The 18150-nt window shown below is 35.7% G+C and overlaps 1 protein-coding gene across 21 annotated transcripts in view; it reads left to right on the top strand.

Annotated features, from left to right (window-relative positions):
* DLG1 (discs large MAGUK scaffold protein 1) overlaps window positions 1-18150 on the top strand; it is a 149836-nt gene that overhangs the window by 80591 nt on the left and 51095 nt on the right. For 12 of the 21 annotated variants that reach the window (XM_042042537.1, XM_042042533.1, XM_042042532.1 and 9 more), the window contains 6 exons: window positions 8085-8177; window positions 11478-11531; window positions 13979-14029; window positions 15068-15192; window positions 16256-16425; window positions 16937-17073. In XM_042042537.1, coding sequence (XP_041898471.1) covers window positions 8085-8177; window positions 11478-11531; window positions 13979-14029; window positions 15068-15192; window positions 16256-16425; window positions 16937-17073 — 630 coding nt within the window. The remainder of the gene's footprint in view (window positions 1-8084; window positions 8178-11477; window positions 11532-13978; window positions 14030-15067; window positions 15193-16255; window positions 16426-16936; window positions 17074-18150) is intronic. The other 9 variants (XM_042042539.1, XM_042042549.1, XM_042042536.1 and 6 more) reach the window with 1 other exon arrangement.

Raw genomic sequence — 18150 nt, 5'->3', positions numbered from 1 at the left:
CTGAGCTAGGGCTTGTGTCTGTGCAGCTCTCAAAATTCAGATACATACAGCATATTAACCTGATTGTGTTACATACTGGTTTGACGTATGAATGTTGTTTGAAATTTCAAGACAATACTTCACTTGCAACATGATTACTTATGTTCAGATAGTTCTACATGTTTTTAGCTCTTGAGAAACTTGGTAATTTTTGATTTGGTTTCTTTGAAACTCAGTTGGGGCTTTAGGGCTTGTGTTATGTTTTGTTTTCAGATGCTCCTGAAAGCTAAATTTTGTTTAAAGTAGTGCAGAAATATACTCAGGAAAAATATGCATGTCTTCAAATTTATGGCTTAGCAATACAAGTCACTAACATCATGGTGCTAAGGACCTGCCAAAGCCACAGGCTGGCACTGACTTAGAGAGGAATAGGACAGAGATGGTGCATGAGTTTAGTGCTGGCTGTGTGCTCAGAGTTAGATCCTCTGGGCAACATACATGGATAGCATGGATTAGGAATGAGGATGAGTGGCAGTTGTGCTTTATTCTTATCACTGTCAGACTCCATGAAACAGCCTATAAATCCCTGAAGGTATTTTTAGATGAGTATTGACTTTTGTGATTTTGAGGAAGATGGATGCAAAGTTCCTAAAATAGCGCACACACTAGTGACATGTCCTGTGGCATTCTAGGATGTAGTTCAGAGAAAAGACACAAAACTACACTGCCAGGCCTTAAACTATATATCTCTAGAAAGAATCTATGCCTTTTAAATTCAGCTTTGTCAGTGGATATTGGATCAAAATTGTTTCTTACCACTTTTAAAGTTTTGTGCACTACTTTCAAGAAGAGGTGATGAATATGGACTTGTTTTCGTTGGTCAAGTCATATTAACAGAAGTTGCTGATTTTGTAGTATCTGCTCGAAGGCAATGGGAAGGGCAAAGTACAAAATTATTTTTGGAGTATTCTTCCAGCTATTAGAATTGCTTTTTGAAGTAATGAAAGTTGGTCATCAAAGCTTTAAAAAAGACCTTTGCAGTAGACATCGTTGGTTAAATATTAGTACTATTTTCCCTTTTAACGAGTATTGTTGTTATTCAGCTGTTGAGTGGGTGGTAGAGAATATGGAAAGAAAATGATTCTTGAAGAAAAACTACTTATAGAAGATTACTGGTACTTTAACAGATTGCTGCAAAGTGTGCACTGTATATTTGATGCAGTAATTTAAAAGAATAAAATATTGATGAATCAGCTTTGTGTTAGCAACAAATTGTTCAGAGTTGGTATTTAATATGAAAGCACAACCTGATCCTGAACCCCCTCTGGTTATGAAAAATCACTTAGCACTTGATATTAGAGCAGAGCAGCTCATGCTAGTAATTAAAGTAGTCTGCAGAGAACATTTGCTTTCTGCAGTCAAGAGATGATCTGCCAGACCTGTGCAGCTTCAGTTACACAACTGCATTTTTTCCTTTGGGTTGTGCATATGTCCCACTCCTTTGCCAGAGTTTTTTATTCTACCAGTGTGACTCTAAGGCAGGCTCTGCCTTATCTCACATGTGAATATAATTGGGCAGACTCATCTCTATGCCTCTCAAATATCTGATTAATCTCTTTTAATAACATTCTTCTTGTCTTCTCTTCCTTTTCTTGTTGTTTTTTGTTGTTATGTTTTTATTTTGTTTATACTATGATTGTTCTATATAAGCATTACTCTGCTTTGATTATGTGTACTCACTTTCTATACTTGCATAACATGAAATTTCAATGCAGCCTCAGCTTTTTCACTGGAGATTGTCGTGGCACACTATGCAGCCCTGCATGGGGTTAGGTATTTTGCCTGTACCTCTTGTTCCTTGACTGTGTTTAATGATTGGACTGTTGCTTTTGGAACTACAATTGCCTTCGAGTTTTTGTTTTCTTTTAATTATTGATACCTTACTGATATCACCTCAGGGACCAAAGGCATGACTGCCAGAAAACAAAATCACGCTGTTAGCAGTTTTGTGCTGCATCATGTTCATTCTTCTGCCACTGAAGTCAAAATGTCTGAAAGCACACTGGAGATATGTGAATTCCTTTGTCTCATCTTTTGCATTGTGTCTTCCCCTTTCCTGTTTGGAGGAGAATATAGGAAGCAGACAGCTGAGTTTCCAAGAATGTAATATCCAGCCTCTCGTCCCCTTGCCCTCAGTTTTTTTACTTAGCACTCTTAAAAGCTAATTTATTTTTGTTTTAATCAACACACTACTTGGTCTATGTGTTTTCAGCAAAGTTGATGCCTCCAGGAATAAAATGTTCCTTTTGAATCTGGAACATCATGTATTTTAGAATTTATTATGTATGCAAGAGAAAAGCTTTATACCCTTAGCCCTTTTGCTTCTTCTTTTCTACATTTTAGTAATTAGACAATGTCATGCTGGGTACTGATATGCAAGTAAAATGGGTGGTATAAATGCATCCTGCTAAACCTCAAGCGATCTTGAATGTCTCTGGAAAAGAAATGTTTGTGGTCTACAAAAGCTGCCATTTAGCACAGTTGCCAAAGAGGATACTGATATAGGGGCTTCAACACAAGACAGCCTCCATCCAAGTAATCCCTGCAGGCTGGAGAATGTGCCTTAGAAGCTGCTCAGTATTAATGTGGATGTTTCTCAAAGGAGAAAAAGTTGTGATGTGCTGGTTTCGAACTATTTACCTTCATGCACATTCACAACGTGCTTATCATCATCTCTGCCTTTGCCCTTGAGTGTTAAAATCTAGAGGTTCTTGGGCTCTCTGGAACAGAAGAACCTGGGTGCACCTGCCCACATGTATTAGTGGGACCCAGTCCTCCAGCTCCCAAATGCTTCACAGGTCGAAGACATCCCTGCCATGTACCTGCTCAAGTCTGAGAATGTTGGTATGGCCAACACGTTTCTGGTTTCCTGTCACTGGCCAGAAACATTTCTGTCTCTGCATTATGAATATTGCATTAATGATATGTTCTGCAGCTCTTGATTACATCCATTCTGGACAGAAGATGAGACATGGCAGCTCTTGGTGATTAGAGGAGCATCTGTCAGTACCTATTTATCTCTTAATATTCATGCTGTAAATAACTGGAAATGTTTGTACTTAGGTCTGTATGTTTATTCCTTTATTCTGTGTGTAAAAATTCTGCTGACTCATAATTTAAATACATTTGCTGTAGGAAGGTGTAATGTGAGACAGAGAATAACCACGTTTTAATGCTGTGAACTGATGAAATCTCTCCATGTTATCTAAATACAGTACAGCTGACCTAATCAAGCTGTGTTTCCTATGGGGCTGGTGTCCTTCATTCTCATCATATCCAGCACCAGATATTCACATCCACAGCATATTCCTAGAACAGACCCACTGGGCAAGAGGCAGATGGTGCACGCTGTGCAAATGCTGGTTGTGTGTCCCTGCTGAGAAGACACTGGCCACTGATTCGAGCACACTTCTTTCCTCTGTAAGGCTGGGAATATGGGTGTCTGTATTTAGCTGTCCATTTTCATATAGATGCTGGGAAATGACCTTTGACCCTTACCTTTTTTTAGAATTTAAAATAGGCTGGTAAAGTTAAATACTCAACAACGTCTTTAAATCAAGCTAGTTCCTCTTTTTGTATTTTTGGGGGGGAATGGGGGAAGGACTCATTTTGGAGCTTTTTTTTGTTTTGAATATTGGAATAAAAATGTAATATAGAGATCATGCATCCTTGGCATTAAAAATTGAATTAATGATAAAAAACTCATGTTCATTTAAATGCCTTAAATTTTTAAAAAATATTTTATTTTAAACAGTGTGTGCCTTAAAGTTGTGGTTTCATGGTGCTGCTGTATTTCATGGGAATGCAACGCTTAAAATTATTAACACAACGTAATTCTTCTTAGTATGGTATTAACAAATTTATTTTCTTTGAAATTTTAATGTTGAAATCTTGTACAATGTATCTGCTCATTCGCAATTCATATACTTTCCATCGTGAACTTCTTGTAAATTCATTAATTTTCTGCCCCCGTGAAGCATTCAGAAAAGCAGAAGAATTAAAAAATTTTCTAGATGTAAACCTTGAAGAAATTTTGAGGTGGTAAAATGGAGAAAAATTAAGGGATAGTAGGAGCTTATGGGAGAAATAACCTTTTGTAGCTTCTTTATAATAGTCAGATGACTTTTGCCCTCTATTCAATAATTTGTGCATTGCATTGATTATTTATGCCCAGCAAATTGACTGTTGTGTGGTGGTTCAATGGTGCTCTTTAAATAGAGTGAGAGAACACACAACATGCAGACCTAGCTAATGTAGAGCATGTAGGGTTTTTTCATATGACCATAATCTAGAAAACATATTTTTAACTTCCTCAGGAAGAAATATTTTCATTTATTTTTCTTCCATAGTTTGGTTGGGTGGTTTTGGTTTGGTGGGTTTTTTTGGTTGTGGTTTTTTTTTTGTTTGGTTGGTTTTTTTTCCAAAAAGTACTATTAGTGTTGCGACTTTGATGACTACTCATGGTGGTGAAATGGGAACGCTCAAGCTCTCTGATTTAACGAGGAACCCAAGAATGGAAATACGTCAAAATCCTCATATGCAGCCAAAGCAGCTGCTCCGGCACCCGCAGTGGGCACCGAGCACTCGGGCACCTTTCAGTTCCTCCACACTGCCAGTGTCTGCCAAACACAGAGGGAAATTTGTAAACCTACGTGACAGTGTAAAAAAGAGCCCTACAAAAAGCACAGCAAAAGTAAAAGCTGCTAGTGGTTGGGTGTCTGCTGGCTCGTGCTCTAATTGCTCTTTAGGAAAGGTAGGTGTTGCACTACGTGTTTAGAGATGTGCATTTTGGATGAAAACTGTAGGAAATGTGTTGCATTTTTTTTCTTTCTATAGTTTTATCCCTGCTGTTTCTAATGACTTCCTTACTTAATTTTCCTTTGTATTTTATGGCTAGAAATCAAAGTAGCAATTATTGAAATCAGATTAGCAAAGGAATAAATGCTCTTATGTTTTCCAATGAAGGTCGCTGCGCTGTATACAACATGGGGGTTTACAGTAATTTCTTCAAATGAGGAAAGTTTGGTTTGCTTGATTTTTGTTCTCCAAAGTGCATCTTTTCATAGTTTCCTAAGAACAGTGTTGTAGAATTTGCTGGCTTAGTCGGTCTCCTTGAGGATGTGTATGGTGCTCTGATTTAGTTACAGATTAGCTGGTATTTTCTCACAGATGGACTTACTGTGTGTGGGTTAAACATGAGAAAATGGGTGAAATTACTTTTCACAACATCTGGATGTAGTGTTAGATTTGGAGGCACTCAGTTGATCACTTAAAGGCATTGTTATCGTAGCTGTTGTAAACATACCACTTAAATGATTTTTTAATATAAATTTTAAAGTCCATCTTTAAATAAAGATTTACCACTTTAATAAATATCAAGTAACTTTTTTTTATACTGTTGTAACAGAATGACTTTTCATTGTAGGTGTTAGCACATTTATTTTGGCTGGCAGATCTGTTCAAGTGAGTTATAGTTCAAGTTGTGCATTCCTACATGTAATAATGTATCATAATTGTGTACTGCAGTTCAAACATATTCAAAAGAAGGTTTTAATTGACCTGCTACTTTCTTTCTATTTTATATTGGTTTGTGTCTGTTTAAACCATGATCATCAAATGCTTTAGTCGGACATTTTTATTGAAAGTTATTTTGAGAGTAAGCTTTTATGCGTCAGAATAGTTCAGTGTATGTTTGGAGAATTCCTAAAAATTACAAATGCTTCTTGAAAATTCCTGGAAAGTAGAGCATTGAGATGATACTCTGGGAGCTTATTCAGGTGCTGTCACAGGTACCTGTATTGTATAATTATTTGCAGACTGATTGTGTATTTTAATAAAATCAAATCAGTATTCTTCTGTTATAAGGAAGTTCCAGGTCTTCTTTATCTAATGAGTGAAAATCTTTTAATTTCTTGTATTGTCCTTCCTTGTGATAGACACAGTGCCTGCATCAGTTTAATGTATTCTATGAAACATTTAACTGAAGACAGTCTTGCCTTCATTTGGATTTGCATATCCTTTGAAAGTGGTTGCCAGTGTTGCTGCCTCTTTCCTCATCCACATGGTAGTGGAGAAGGCTCTACAGGAACACTGCCAGGATGCTTGGAGGAGCAGTGGATCCTAAACCAACAGCACAAAGGGAAAATACAAAGACAGCATGAATAACTTATGAGGCTGGACCCTGGAAGAATTAAAAGTCATGAACAAAGTCAGTTTTAAAATAATAAGGATAAAATTTGGAACTGGTTGGGAGGATTTTTGAAGCACTTTGGGATGAGAAACCCATAGAGAGGAGAGAGTTAGGAATTGGGGAAAGAAAGGAAGCAGGAAAATAAAGCTGACATTTGGTGCAAAGAGAGGGGTGCAGGTCGTTTGGCCCATAAGGAAATCCATTGCAACAATGGTAATTTTTTTATCTGGTCGAAGGTCAAGGAAGTAAATGGTCAGGATCTCAGAACAACTTCCATTTGACCTTTCGTATTGCAGGAGTGTAACTGTGAAGCCAATGCTTAGCTTTTCAGCCTTAATGTTGTGTTGTATTTTGGTATGTAGTATGTGTATATCTGAAATTTTGGTTAATAGGATTTTTAGTGTGTACCTACATGGAAAGCCACTTACTTTGGAACAAGGCAGACTTGAAGGGGTGGCTTATTTTTTGCATGTGTAGGGCTGAGTGATTGCTTGAGCTGTTTACTTTGATCTGTCCTCTAAAGGCTGTGGTGTTCTTTCAGTAGCCACATATTTATTGCACTGAGCATTTCCTGCATCCTTTGCAAAAGCCATATTAATATTTTTCTAGACCAATTTAGATTCTCCCCTACCTTCGTCTTTGAAACACTTGAAATGTTGTGCTTTAGTCCATAGATGTAAGAGTGCTTTAATTAGGTTTGCCTCTCAAGATATCAAATATATTTTGTTCTTGCATCTTTCAGTAATTGCAATGTGTTTCACCAGCTTTCATTTTGGGTGGATTGACTTTGAGCTAAAACAACCCTATAGAAATACCATCTGTACATTTAATATGTGTTGCTGTTCTTGGACTGCTACAGGTTTCTTCATTATTTGCTATTGCTCTTTAATTTGGTGGCTGCTGTTGATGTATGCTGCTTTGTATTTTAAAATACCTCAAACTTTTAAAACGTGTTTCATACTGTTATGTTCTGGGGGTTTTGTTCACTTTCAGGATCTAGTATTTTCTTTTGTCATTATGCTCATTATTTTTAAAGATCACAAGAACATCTTGGAACAACTAAATTGCAAGAACTTTGATCTGCTGTTCAGCTTGTAATTTTGATGATAGTTGCCAGCAGTTTATGTTGCTGACAGCATGTTGACAACCAGTATGTGAACATCTCAAAAATATTTGAGTCAACGTTTTGCTCAAAATGCTGTTTGGAATCTTATTTCCTAGCAGCTTAAGTGTCAGTAGGTTTCCTGGTTATTATTTTAATGAAGATTCCTAAGACCAAAATTCTCCTAGTCTGCAGATGTTTGGTAAACCTGTGTGAAGATCTTTGAGAGGTAAATTGGATCTGTTTTAGGACCTTCCACCCATTTGACTAAAAGGTTTTCTTTGATTTTTGTGAAGTTTAGAAACCTTAAGGTACTTCTGATTTTTCCTTATCAAAGAGGATTATTAACTTTACTGAGTGCTATTAACTTCAGCCTCTGTTCCCTGCTTTTGCACTCTGTTGTACATTGGTGAAGGGATTCTGTTGTGAAACCAGCCCACAAAAAGCCTGAGTCTGTTCATTGATCTGGGCAGGTTTTTTGTCAGACCCCAAAGTCTCAGTGCTGCAGGAGTGAGTGCCTTGGTGTGAATAATCCACCTGGACACGTCCAGCTTCTTTGGGTTCCTTGCCATCAGTGCAGTGCTGGGGATGTGCTGCCATGTACAGTGTGGGTCAAGGGAACTGTCTGAGTTGTAGAGTCTCCAAATCCATGTGCTAGTTCATTGTTGTTTAAGCTGTTAAATTTGAATTTTGTTTGTTTTAAACTGTTTTTCTAGTTTTCATTATTTTTGACATTTTGTTGGTGATTTTTAGCCCACAGAAGCTGTTCCTTCCTCTTCTCCCATTGTCCCTGTGATCCCTGTCCCACCAGTCCCTGCTGAGACCATCCCATCTACCATACCACAGGTTTTTATTCCGTTTTGTTTTGTTCTGTTAAATTTGTTCAACTTTTATTTCTTTATTTTGTTGCTTTGTTGAAATATGCCTTTTGCTACTCCACACTCAGGTTGGAGGCGAGCTGTTAAATACACTAGAATTTCACCCTAACTTTTGTTCATTTTATGACAGCTTTTAGTCCATTTAAATATTTATATTTGCATATGGAAGTAATTAGTAAGTTGTGAAAGAACTAAAGAAAAAACACCCAAAAGAATGGAAAGAGGCAATAGGATATTTTGTGTTCACATAACAACTTTAGAGCCATTTCACCCTTACTAAAGTGTTATTGCTTGATTTATTTATAAATGCTTAATACATGTCTTTCTTCGGTTGCACTTGCATGGTGTTTCTCATGTTCTCCACCCATTTGTTGGTATTACTGTTTCAGGGGGCATTTAGAGTGCAAAAGGGATCTTTTTACCTCTCCATTCCTAACATATTTGACTCATAAAATGTGTTTCCCTTCTGGGCCTTTATCCTTTAGGTCCCATAATGTCAACACACCCCCCAAAACAAAAACCAAACCCTACCAAGACAAATGAAGGCAGTAAACATGAGTTAATGTTAATATTTCCCAAGTGACTTGGAATATGTGACCACAGCATGGCAAGCTATGGAGCAATCTAGGATAGGCAGCAATTACATTTTTGCATATAGATTGGCATTCTGCTTTTAGTTTTTTGTAACTTTACTGTAACTTTCAGAGCAGAAATCTGAAATGATGAGTGCACACCTTCTGAAAAGATGGGTCAGTTTTTGGAGTCATTTGGTGACAGATATTTATTAACTTTAAAAGGAAGTTAAGCTATCCAGAACATTACTTGAAAGTTTTTGTAGTATACATGTCAGTATTTTTTTCTTAAGTTTTACTTTCAAGCTACTTGACTAAACTTGCAACAGGAGGTAATTATTGTCTTTGCTGAGTTTTTAATTTTTGCATAATCCATAATTAACAAAAATTTTTGCTGTTTTATTTTATTATTTTTTTATATTTGTTATATTTTTTTATTTTAAATTTTACACTGTTTTATAGTGTAATTTCCAGTAGGTATGTTTATTTTAATCTGTCACCTGTACTTCTTCCATCAAGAAACCAGAGATTTGATTAGTTTTAGAAATACTCCTATCTTATAGAGGGCTTCTGCCCACATCAGGATATGAGGTGGACAGGCCAGTGCAACCGTGTCCAGACAGTACCTTTGGAATGCCTGGCACAGCTTTTCTCATTCATGTTTGAAAAAGATGGTAAATTGCTACTTCTTGATGGACAGTTTGGATAAATGCAGGAGTGTTAGGAACAATCATGTAACTTAGAAAGGGGTTTTGCATTGCTTGGCTGATTTGTGTGTCAAACACGCTGTTCACCAAACCTCACCTACTAACATCAATTTTACTTTTAGTAGTCTTGTCTTTTTTTTAAACGTGAAAAGAACAACACGTATCTGCCCCAAAGATAAACATCATGGGGAGCCAGCTTTCACTGGCACTGTGTTTGTTGAATATAATTGTATATTACAGAATCCTAATATTAAATAAAAATACATTCCAAAATGGACTGAAGAGGCCATGACTGAGCAATTAATCCTTGCATTCTTCTCAGCATAAACATAAAAAAATATGGTTTAACTATATTTATGGTAGCCTTAATAAATCATGGTGATAGATTGATTTTTCTAGTACAGGTTCTTATTTTTAATTTGCTCTTATTGTAATAGAACTTTAACTTGAATAAGAAGCCGAAAAGGAAATTTAACTTAATGGTAGAAAATGGTTGTGAGGAATAGTGTTGTTTTGACAGAGATTTTTATTGTGACATTAATAACTAGTGCTTAATGTCTTTACTGCATGAAGTGTACCCATGCTTCTATTGAGGGAATTGCTGGGTGAGAAAGGCTTTTGATGGCATTTTGACAGTCAAATGTGTCATCCTTTTTGTTTCCTTTTACTTTTAATTGTCTGCTCTGTTAACTTGTGTAGATCCCACCTGATTTTAGTACTTACTAAATGACACAGGCTTAATTTCTGACACTTGATAGCAGATTGATGGCTCCTATGTAATGATGGTAGATTATTCATATAAGCCTTTTGAAAGGCACTTCTGAGTCATCACTTCCTAGTTTTGGGAGTTTTTAAAAATCACAAAATCTTCAGAAGTATGTTGCTGTCATAGTAATGAAACAAAAATGCAGAATATGAATAGGTTACTGCAATGAGTTTAATACTTGCTTCTTTTGCAGCCTCTTAAACTATCCCTAAATTTATTTACACACACACACATACCTAGGAGATTAAAAAATGCCTTAAATGTTTTAAATTTAAAGAGAATGTATTTTTATATGCATTAAAACCCTCTCAGATTCATTAAAGCAATAAGGAGATTAACTTTGTTTAGTGCCACTGAACTTAATAATCAGCAGTATTTGGAGTCTGCACACTGTTTCTTTTATGTTCTTAGAGCAGGCTAGATGCTGCCTATTTTAAAGGCAGATAATTGATGGATAAATCAGAAATCTCTTTTTTTGGAAATATTTTAGAGAAATTCCATCAGTTCCTATGGATTTTCTTTCAGTTGAACCACATTTTTCACAGAAAAATTTTCAGTGGTGTGAGAGACCTAGAAGCGTAAACTTACTCTACTGGTTCCTAAATTGTAAAAATGCTAATATTGTTTCAGATTTCTGTGGCAATAATCTGACTTCTTATGTCCTGTTAATCCTTAACAATTTTCTGATGGAAGCATGTGGTGCTGTGTGGTAAATCAATGTTTGCTGTGGGTTTGCTTTTGCAAGTCAGTTTTGTAGGTCCTTTCTTCCTTAAGTTGCATTCTGCAGGTTTCCGTTTTGCAGTTTGCAAAGGGGGGTGGTGACTGTTCCTGATGGGAAGAAATGGAAATCAAATCCACCAAAAATTGTTTTTGAGATACTGACTGGTAAAACAACCTCTGTGTATCATACCACAAGTACTAGGGTAATTGGCATCATGTCAAATGGTAGCATTACTCAGGTTTTCTTTTGAAAAACAAGACAATAAATGTCAGAACGTAGATACTAAATATGGTCTCAGTCTTCCCAGTCTTCCCTAACAGTGTGGTTTTGTGTTAGGGAAGCAGTTTGCTCAGGATAGTAACAAGTGTTTCAGGAGGTCAATTTTGAGATTCTCAAGGTGAGGCTGCCTTTTAACAGAACTCTGAGAAAGTCAGCAAGTTAAATATTGTAAAATTCTCGTTAATATTGCATTTTCTTATGCTGTGTAATTTTTTTTTTAAAGGCAAATCCCCCTCCAGTGCTGGTGAATACAGATTCTTTGGAGACTTCCACATATGTAAGTCTACACTTGCTTTCAATTATAACTTTAAATCATGTTTTATGTACGTAGTTGTGTAGGCCTGTTTTTGCTGTTTAATAAAACCTATTTTATGTCTCTGATGGTGCTTGATTTTGTCAGCTCTCATGACAGTTATTTAAACTCCTTAAATTGCTGTTTCATGGAAAAAAAAGGTTGCAGATTGCAGGTGGGAATTTTTCTGTGTACCAATGTGTGACAGTACAAAACACAATTGTTTGAGGTTCCAGAGGTTCAGTGTTCAGAGAACAATCTGTCCAACTGTGCAGGCAGCTGCTTTAATATTTAATGTGCCATTTCCGTTGCACTTCTCATAAAAGCATTTCTTCATGCAGTGGCTATACTTAAGGTTTTAGTATTCTAAAAGTTCATAAAAATTAGTTGGTTCTGTTTGAAACATTAAGGTAATAAGTGTAGTTATGTGGAGGCTGAGATTTTCGTTTGTCATGCATAATTACGACATTTATATAGAAAATCCTTCATTCAGGGGAAGACCCTGCAAATAAAGCTTAGCTTAGTGGGTCTGAGATCCCTTTAAAACTTGGAAAAGATAGACTAGGTCAATGATTTTTATCATGGGATATATCCTTGCTACTGTTTCTACTAATGTTTGGTTTGTTAGATAAATAAATTCAGAGGTAATTTTTCAAAAAATGAGGGAGTCTATAGAGCTGAGCTAAAGGAAAAGATAAAAATGATGGAGGTTTTTGTTTGCTCCTGTTTATCTAGATGATATTTTTAATTGGATTACAGAGTTTTGTACATGGAAATAAGAGACTGCTTAAATATATTAGGATCAGCTTTTTTTTGTCTAATGGCAATGAGTAGGGAAATTATTAATCATCCTTGTTATTTATTTAATAAAAAAAAAGAAAAGAAAAGACCATTGCACACTGATCAATCATCATGAACCTTTTGCAGGTACTGTAATGCTGGATGACTGCTTCAGTTAGCACATGTTATTATTCCTGTAGATAATAGCTCAAGGACTAAGCTACCATAAAACTTCTTGATCACAGTGTCTTCTTTTGTGTTGGTGTAGCAATAGATTCAGTTTCAGGTATTCAGAAGGTCAGGACCTCATCCCTTTTTAATAGAGAAATATCATGTGTTAAAACCACGTTATCTTTTCCACTGAGCATACTACTAAGGACATAATCACTTTTGAGGTACTTTGCAAAGATGATAATCTGTTATGTGTGGAATGGGATATGGCTCCTATTGTATTAAGGGGAGATATAATTAGAGAGTGAGGGATAAATGAGCTTGATGTTAGCCTGTAAAAGTCATGGCATCACCAGCTTTTGGAGCATTTAAATATGTTAAATAAATATAGGAGAAAGAAAGTAGCTTGATCTTAATTTTTTGGGGGATGAATTAAATTTCCTTTTAAAATTCTCTGCTAGGAAATGGTCAGATTTTAAAATGCTTTCTTCTAAGCATGTTTTTTATCTTTAGCGTGTTAAGAGTACAAAGTCTATCAGATACTCTGTATCTTAAGGATTGACCAGGTCCTTTGTAAAATAATAGTATAAATGTTACTTCTTACCTTGTTAAATAGTTCATCCTAAAAGGCTAGAAATAGGTAATTGTCTGTAGCTGCTGCAGGCAGCTGTGGAGGAAAGAATTTGAGTTCTAAGATAGGTCAGTAATGGAAAAAATAAAACTTACTCTTGAATATTAAATATGAATAAGAATTTGTTATTTAATTGATTTTGCTTAGTTTTGATATTTGTTGCTTCTGGTATTTGATTCTGTCCTACTTCTGTAGGTAGCAAAGAATGTGGGTATCCTTTCTAACCTGACGATGTCAAGGCTTCTTTCTAGGATTTTGCTTTTTCATCAAGATATAAAATATTCTTCTAAACTCTTCTTCTCTTTTTGTCCCTGTTTTAAATTGTTGAACTTTAGTATGTATGTAACATGATAAATAGTAGTATAAACAGTTGTTAAATTTTACTTTAGAAGGGTCTTGCGCATTTCTCATGAGAAGGTGGTGTAAAGCATCAGTCTTTGATTTTTCTCTGCTCAGTGTGGAACAACAATTGGCAAATGCTGCTCTATTCTTCCTTACAATTCTTCTCTACCCCACATTCTCTTTATTTTTTCTCAGTTTCAAGTTCCTGTATAGCCTGAGGAACATCTGAGTATCTCAAGAGCATTTTTTTTTCTGGCAGTCAGAAGCAGAGGACTTGTGCCCTACAGTAGTTGTGTAGAACAGTCTGCTCTCTGAACTGGCAACTTTTAAACTCGTACAAAAAGATTGTCTGATTCATAAATACAGAGTAGTGTGAAAATCACATGTCCCCTCTGACCTCAGTGGTCACTGTGAATTAGCTGAGATTTGATGGGAGTGAACTGCCAAGCAAACTGTGTCATGGAAAGTATAAGATTCTCTGTAAGTTTCACTTTTCTGTTTTTTATAGGTTAATGGCACAGATGCAGATTACGAGTATGAAGAAATTACTCTTGAAAGGGTAACATGCTAAATGTCGTTCTGTACTCTGTTTGAAATGGGATTTATGATACTTTAATATGAAAAATAGCAATCCAAACCAATTTTTACTCTTTCTTTTTTTGTTTTAGGTAGATTATTTAACCTGAAGAAAAAAAGTACATTCAATTGCTAAGCAGGAATTGAAAGTTTATTAATATCCTTGACCATTGAGAGTAAAATGGGGGGAATGATCTCCTCTAAGACATCCTGCATTTAATGTTGCTACCCAGACTTGTAGAGACTAACAACACAGATTCTGATTTCATCTGTATTGCTATTTTTTTCATCGGCTTTTACTTATATACCATTAAGTTTTATATTGAGATTATGTGACACTTGTCACATGCATTTCTTTGTTAGGTTTTCTACATTGAGTTCTAGCTCAGTTCACTTGAGATGCACTGCTAACAAAAAGACAGAAAGAAATTATTGTATCTAATACCTGTGCAGTTTTGGTGGTTACTGAGAGGGTGAAGAGGTCTTGCAGTTGATGGTAAGGGCAAGCAATCCTTGAAGAGAAAAATATCAGTCTGAATCTCTGCATCTGTGGGGATATATTAGAGGTAGGACACAAGCTATTTAAAGGCTTCTCTGGGAAAAAGAATATGCCACTAATAATTTAATGAGGAGCAAATATTTGTATGAATAACCTAAAATATCTAGCACATTAGAGATAGAAGATTTTATGTAGTTTATTGTAGGAACCCAGAGTGCAGAGAATATTTCTCTGCACTCTGGGTTCCTACAGTTTATCAAGTTCAATGAGAAAGCTGTGGGGCTGGAACTGTATCTCTTAGTTATACAATGACTTACGTTCTCCTTACATATATTTAAGATGTAATTATACTTATTTTCATAGAAATAAGTTATATATGTAGCATACTGCTTAAATTGTCTTTTAATATTTTTGTTATCAGTGAAAATTATGTAGATCTGGTTCTACAGTCAATCAAATACACCAGAATATCTTTTCCCCAGAAAAGAAATGTATAAATCTTTTTTTCCCTTCTATCTTTAGGGAAATTCAGGACTTGGCTTTAGCATTGCAGGTGGTACAGACAACCCACATATTGGGGATGATGCAAGTATTTTCATTACAAAAATTATAGCCGGGGGTGCAGCTGCCCAGGATGGAAGATTACGGTAGGGTGAATTTCTGTGTTGGGTTGCTAAGTGCTGTTATTGTATTTTAAACAGTGGATAGAAAATTTTCTGTTACTTTTAACAGTTTTATCATCCTGCATTAGATGTTAAATAGGGTTTCCTTACAGAAGTGTTTTTTAAATAATGAAGAATGTTTGAGTGGTCCAATATGTGTCTCCCAAAGTAATAATATTGGCAGTTCAGGGAAATTAGGTGAACTTTTTCTATTGTGTGGTATAAATTTATTATACCATATGTTTCACAGTCCTTAATTTGAGAAAATGCTTAGACAGGTAGAATAGGTAACTCTTAGAGATAGTTGAGTTTAATAACAACCCTTTTTTATGCTTGGTAATAATTCAGTGTCTTAATTTTTCAGGTACCCATCCACATTGATTGTAGGACTATCTTTTTTCCTCTTGTGTCGCCAAAAACTTGCCCCATCATTTCATGTGCAAATACCTGAATGTATTATGGGTTTTAGTCCTAATGAGGTTATTTCAAGGCTTCATTTTAGCTTGTTGGCCATTGTCAGAGGTACATCTGGCAGGACATGGTGACAGGTGGGCCTGGCATTGCACTCAGTGTAATGAGGACTCAGTGTTAGTGCAGCAACATGTTAAATGGACTGGAAGGCCAGCACTTAATCTGCTTGTGTAAAGCAAGATTGACTTGTTCCTATCATGGCTTAAAAACAGTGCGTTTTCATTGTGTGCCTTCAAGGCTTTGATTTTTTAAATTCTGTTTTATAGCTGTAAACAAAAGGTAATTTTTACAAACATCGGATCAAAACACTGTCTAAATGAGGAACATGTAATATGGTGCCCTCTTCAGCTGTGAACTAAATATTCCTCTTAAATGCTTTCTAGTGATCCTTGATTCATTTTCAAGCAATAATAATTAATTTTAGAGCGTTGTTTTGAATGAGTAGAATTTTGAAAAAAAATCTTTGTATTTTAATGTGTTAACATGTATGTTAGTGTATTCTTGATAAAATATTGGGCTCCTAATGTGTGCACTCTGCTATAACACAACAGCTGAGCATGACTGTTGCTGTCTCCAGGGTTAATGATTGTATCCTACGAGTAAATGAGGTGGATGTTCGGGATGTGACACACAGCAAAGCAGTGGAAGCATTGAAAGAAGCAGGATCAATCGTACGATTGTATGTCAAAAGAAGAAAACCAGTCACAGAAAAAATAGTGGAAATCAAACTTGTGAAAGGCCCCAAAGGTATGCTGGAAATATAAAGCTTCTGTTTCATAAGGATAGGATTGAAACTGTTCTTGCAGAATGCAGTGTTTTCTTTTAAATGGTAAAAATGTGTCTGATTATATCTAGTAATTTTTAAGTACATTAAAAATTGGAGTAAAATAATTCATTGGATTACCTAAAAAGGATCTTTGAGAGATTAAAAATAATTTAGGGAAAGTACTTTCTGGGAAAAAGTTCTATAAATATCAGCGGAGGTGCTATAGCTCTGCTGTGCCCATACTTCACAAGGCATGAAGTAAATTGTCTAGCTTTTGGTTTTCAGAACTTGTGTACAGGTTATGTCTTTTCTAGAACTTTATTTTTTAGAAAATTATTCAAGTTCACTTGAAAAGGCATCAGAATTGCTTCAGCCAGAGCCTGATATTATATATATTTACGTGTGATACAAGGATTGTTATTATTTGTGTAAGAATTTGAATACAATGAATGCAATACAGGTTTCTTGAGTAATGCCTTTATCTTCAAGCAGGTCTTGGTTTCAGTATTGCTGGTGGTGTAGGAAATCAGCATATACCTGGGGACAACAGCATTTATGTAACCAAAATCATCGAAGGTGGGGCAGCACATAAAGATGGCAAACTTCAGATTGGAGACAAACTTTTAGCTGTAAGTAAGAGCTGCATTTTCTTAATGGCCATTCACTTTTAGGCTCAAGAGGGGTATGATTCAATTTGTGGTTAAGCTGCCTGGAAATCAGTGATAAAATTAAATCTGCATCATTCAACGCCATCTCATCAGAAAATCTGAAATCTATTCCTCAGCCCAATGTTCCATGCAAAACCTGTATGAATCAGCATGTTTATTTCTGAGGCCTGCTATTATTTTCTGGGATCTGAGTGACAGCATTTTAAACAAACATACAATGGGATTGTTTCTCTTCTCAAAAGAGAAGAATGGAATGGAACTCCTTGTACTGGTGGCTAGCCAGCCTTTAGTAAAACTGCTGCTTATATTGCATTTCAGTGTTTGTAATGCTTTTGAATGGCATTTTTATTTTTTCAAAAGCTTAAAATAGCTTCAAAGTTGAATTTTTCTATGCACAAAGTAAAAATAACTTTCAACTTTCTTAAATTCAGTCCAGAAATTTGTTGTCCAGATAGTAAAATGAGAGCCACATCCAGAAATTTCTGAATGTATTTCTGCATTGTTAACTCTAGTGAGGTTAATTGCTCTACACTCCTTCCTCTACCACTATTTCCTTATGTAAGAGCCCTGGGTACATCTGTACTCACAGTACAAAACAGCAGAACATGTATTCTACTGCTCTTCCAACAGTAAAAATGAACTCTAAATGTTTAGTGCAGAGTTTTCCATCTGTAAAAAGACTTTTTGGATAATTTTGTCACTTAAAACACAGAGCTAGGGAATATGAAGGTACTTAAAAAATACTGGGATTATCCCTTTATGTGAAGAATCCTGCTTCTTTTTAAATATTAGGAATGAGATCTTGGTGTTACAATGCATGGTTCTGTGGAATCAGCTCAAGACAGGAGCAGATCCTTACCTGAGAACTGGGAGGAAAAAACAGAGAGAATATGCTTACAATATTAGCTGCACAGTAAATATTCGTCTTCATATGCCATGCAAGTTCACAAACCTAAAGGTCCAACTGTTTGATGATAATGCTCTTCATATTTCATGGTTTTAAGATTTACAATCTTCATTATAGGAAGTGTTTTTATT

This window comes from Corvus kubaryi, unplaced genomic scaffold (genome assembly GCF_017639235.1).
Source record: "Corvus kubaryi isolate FWS band 111438036 unplaced genomic scaffold, C.kubaryi_AGA036_p1.0 37397, whole genome shotgun sequence".
NCBI lineage: Eukaryota > Metazoa > Chordata > Aves > Passeriformes > Corvidae > Corvus > Corvus kubaryi.
The sequence above is the reverse complement of the archived record's forward strand: the minus strand, read 5'-3'. Positions and strand labels throughout refer to the sequence as shown.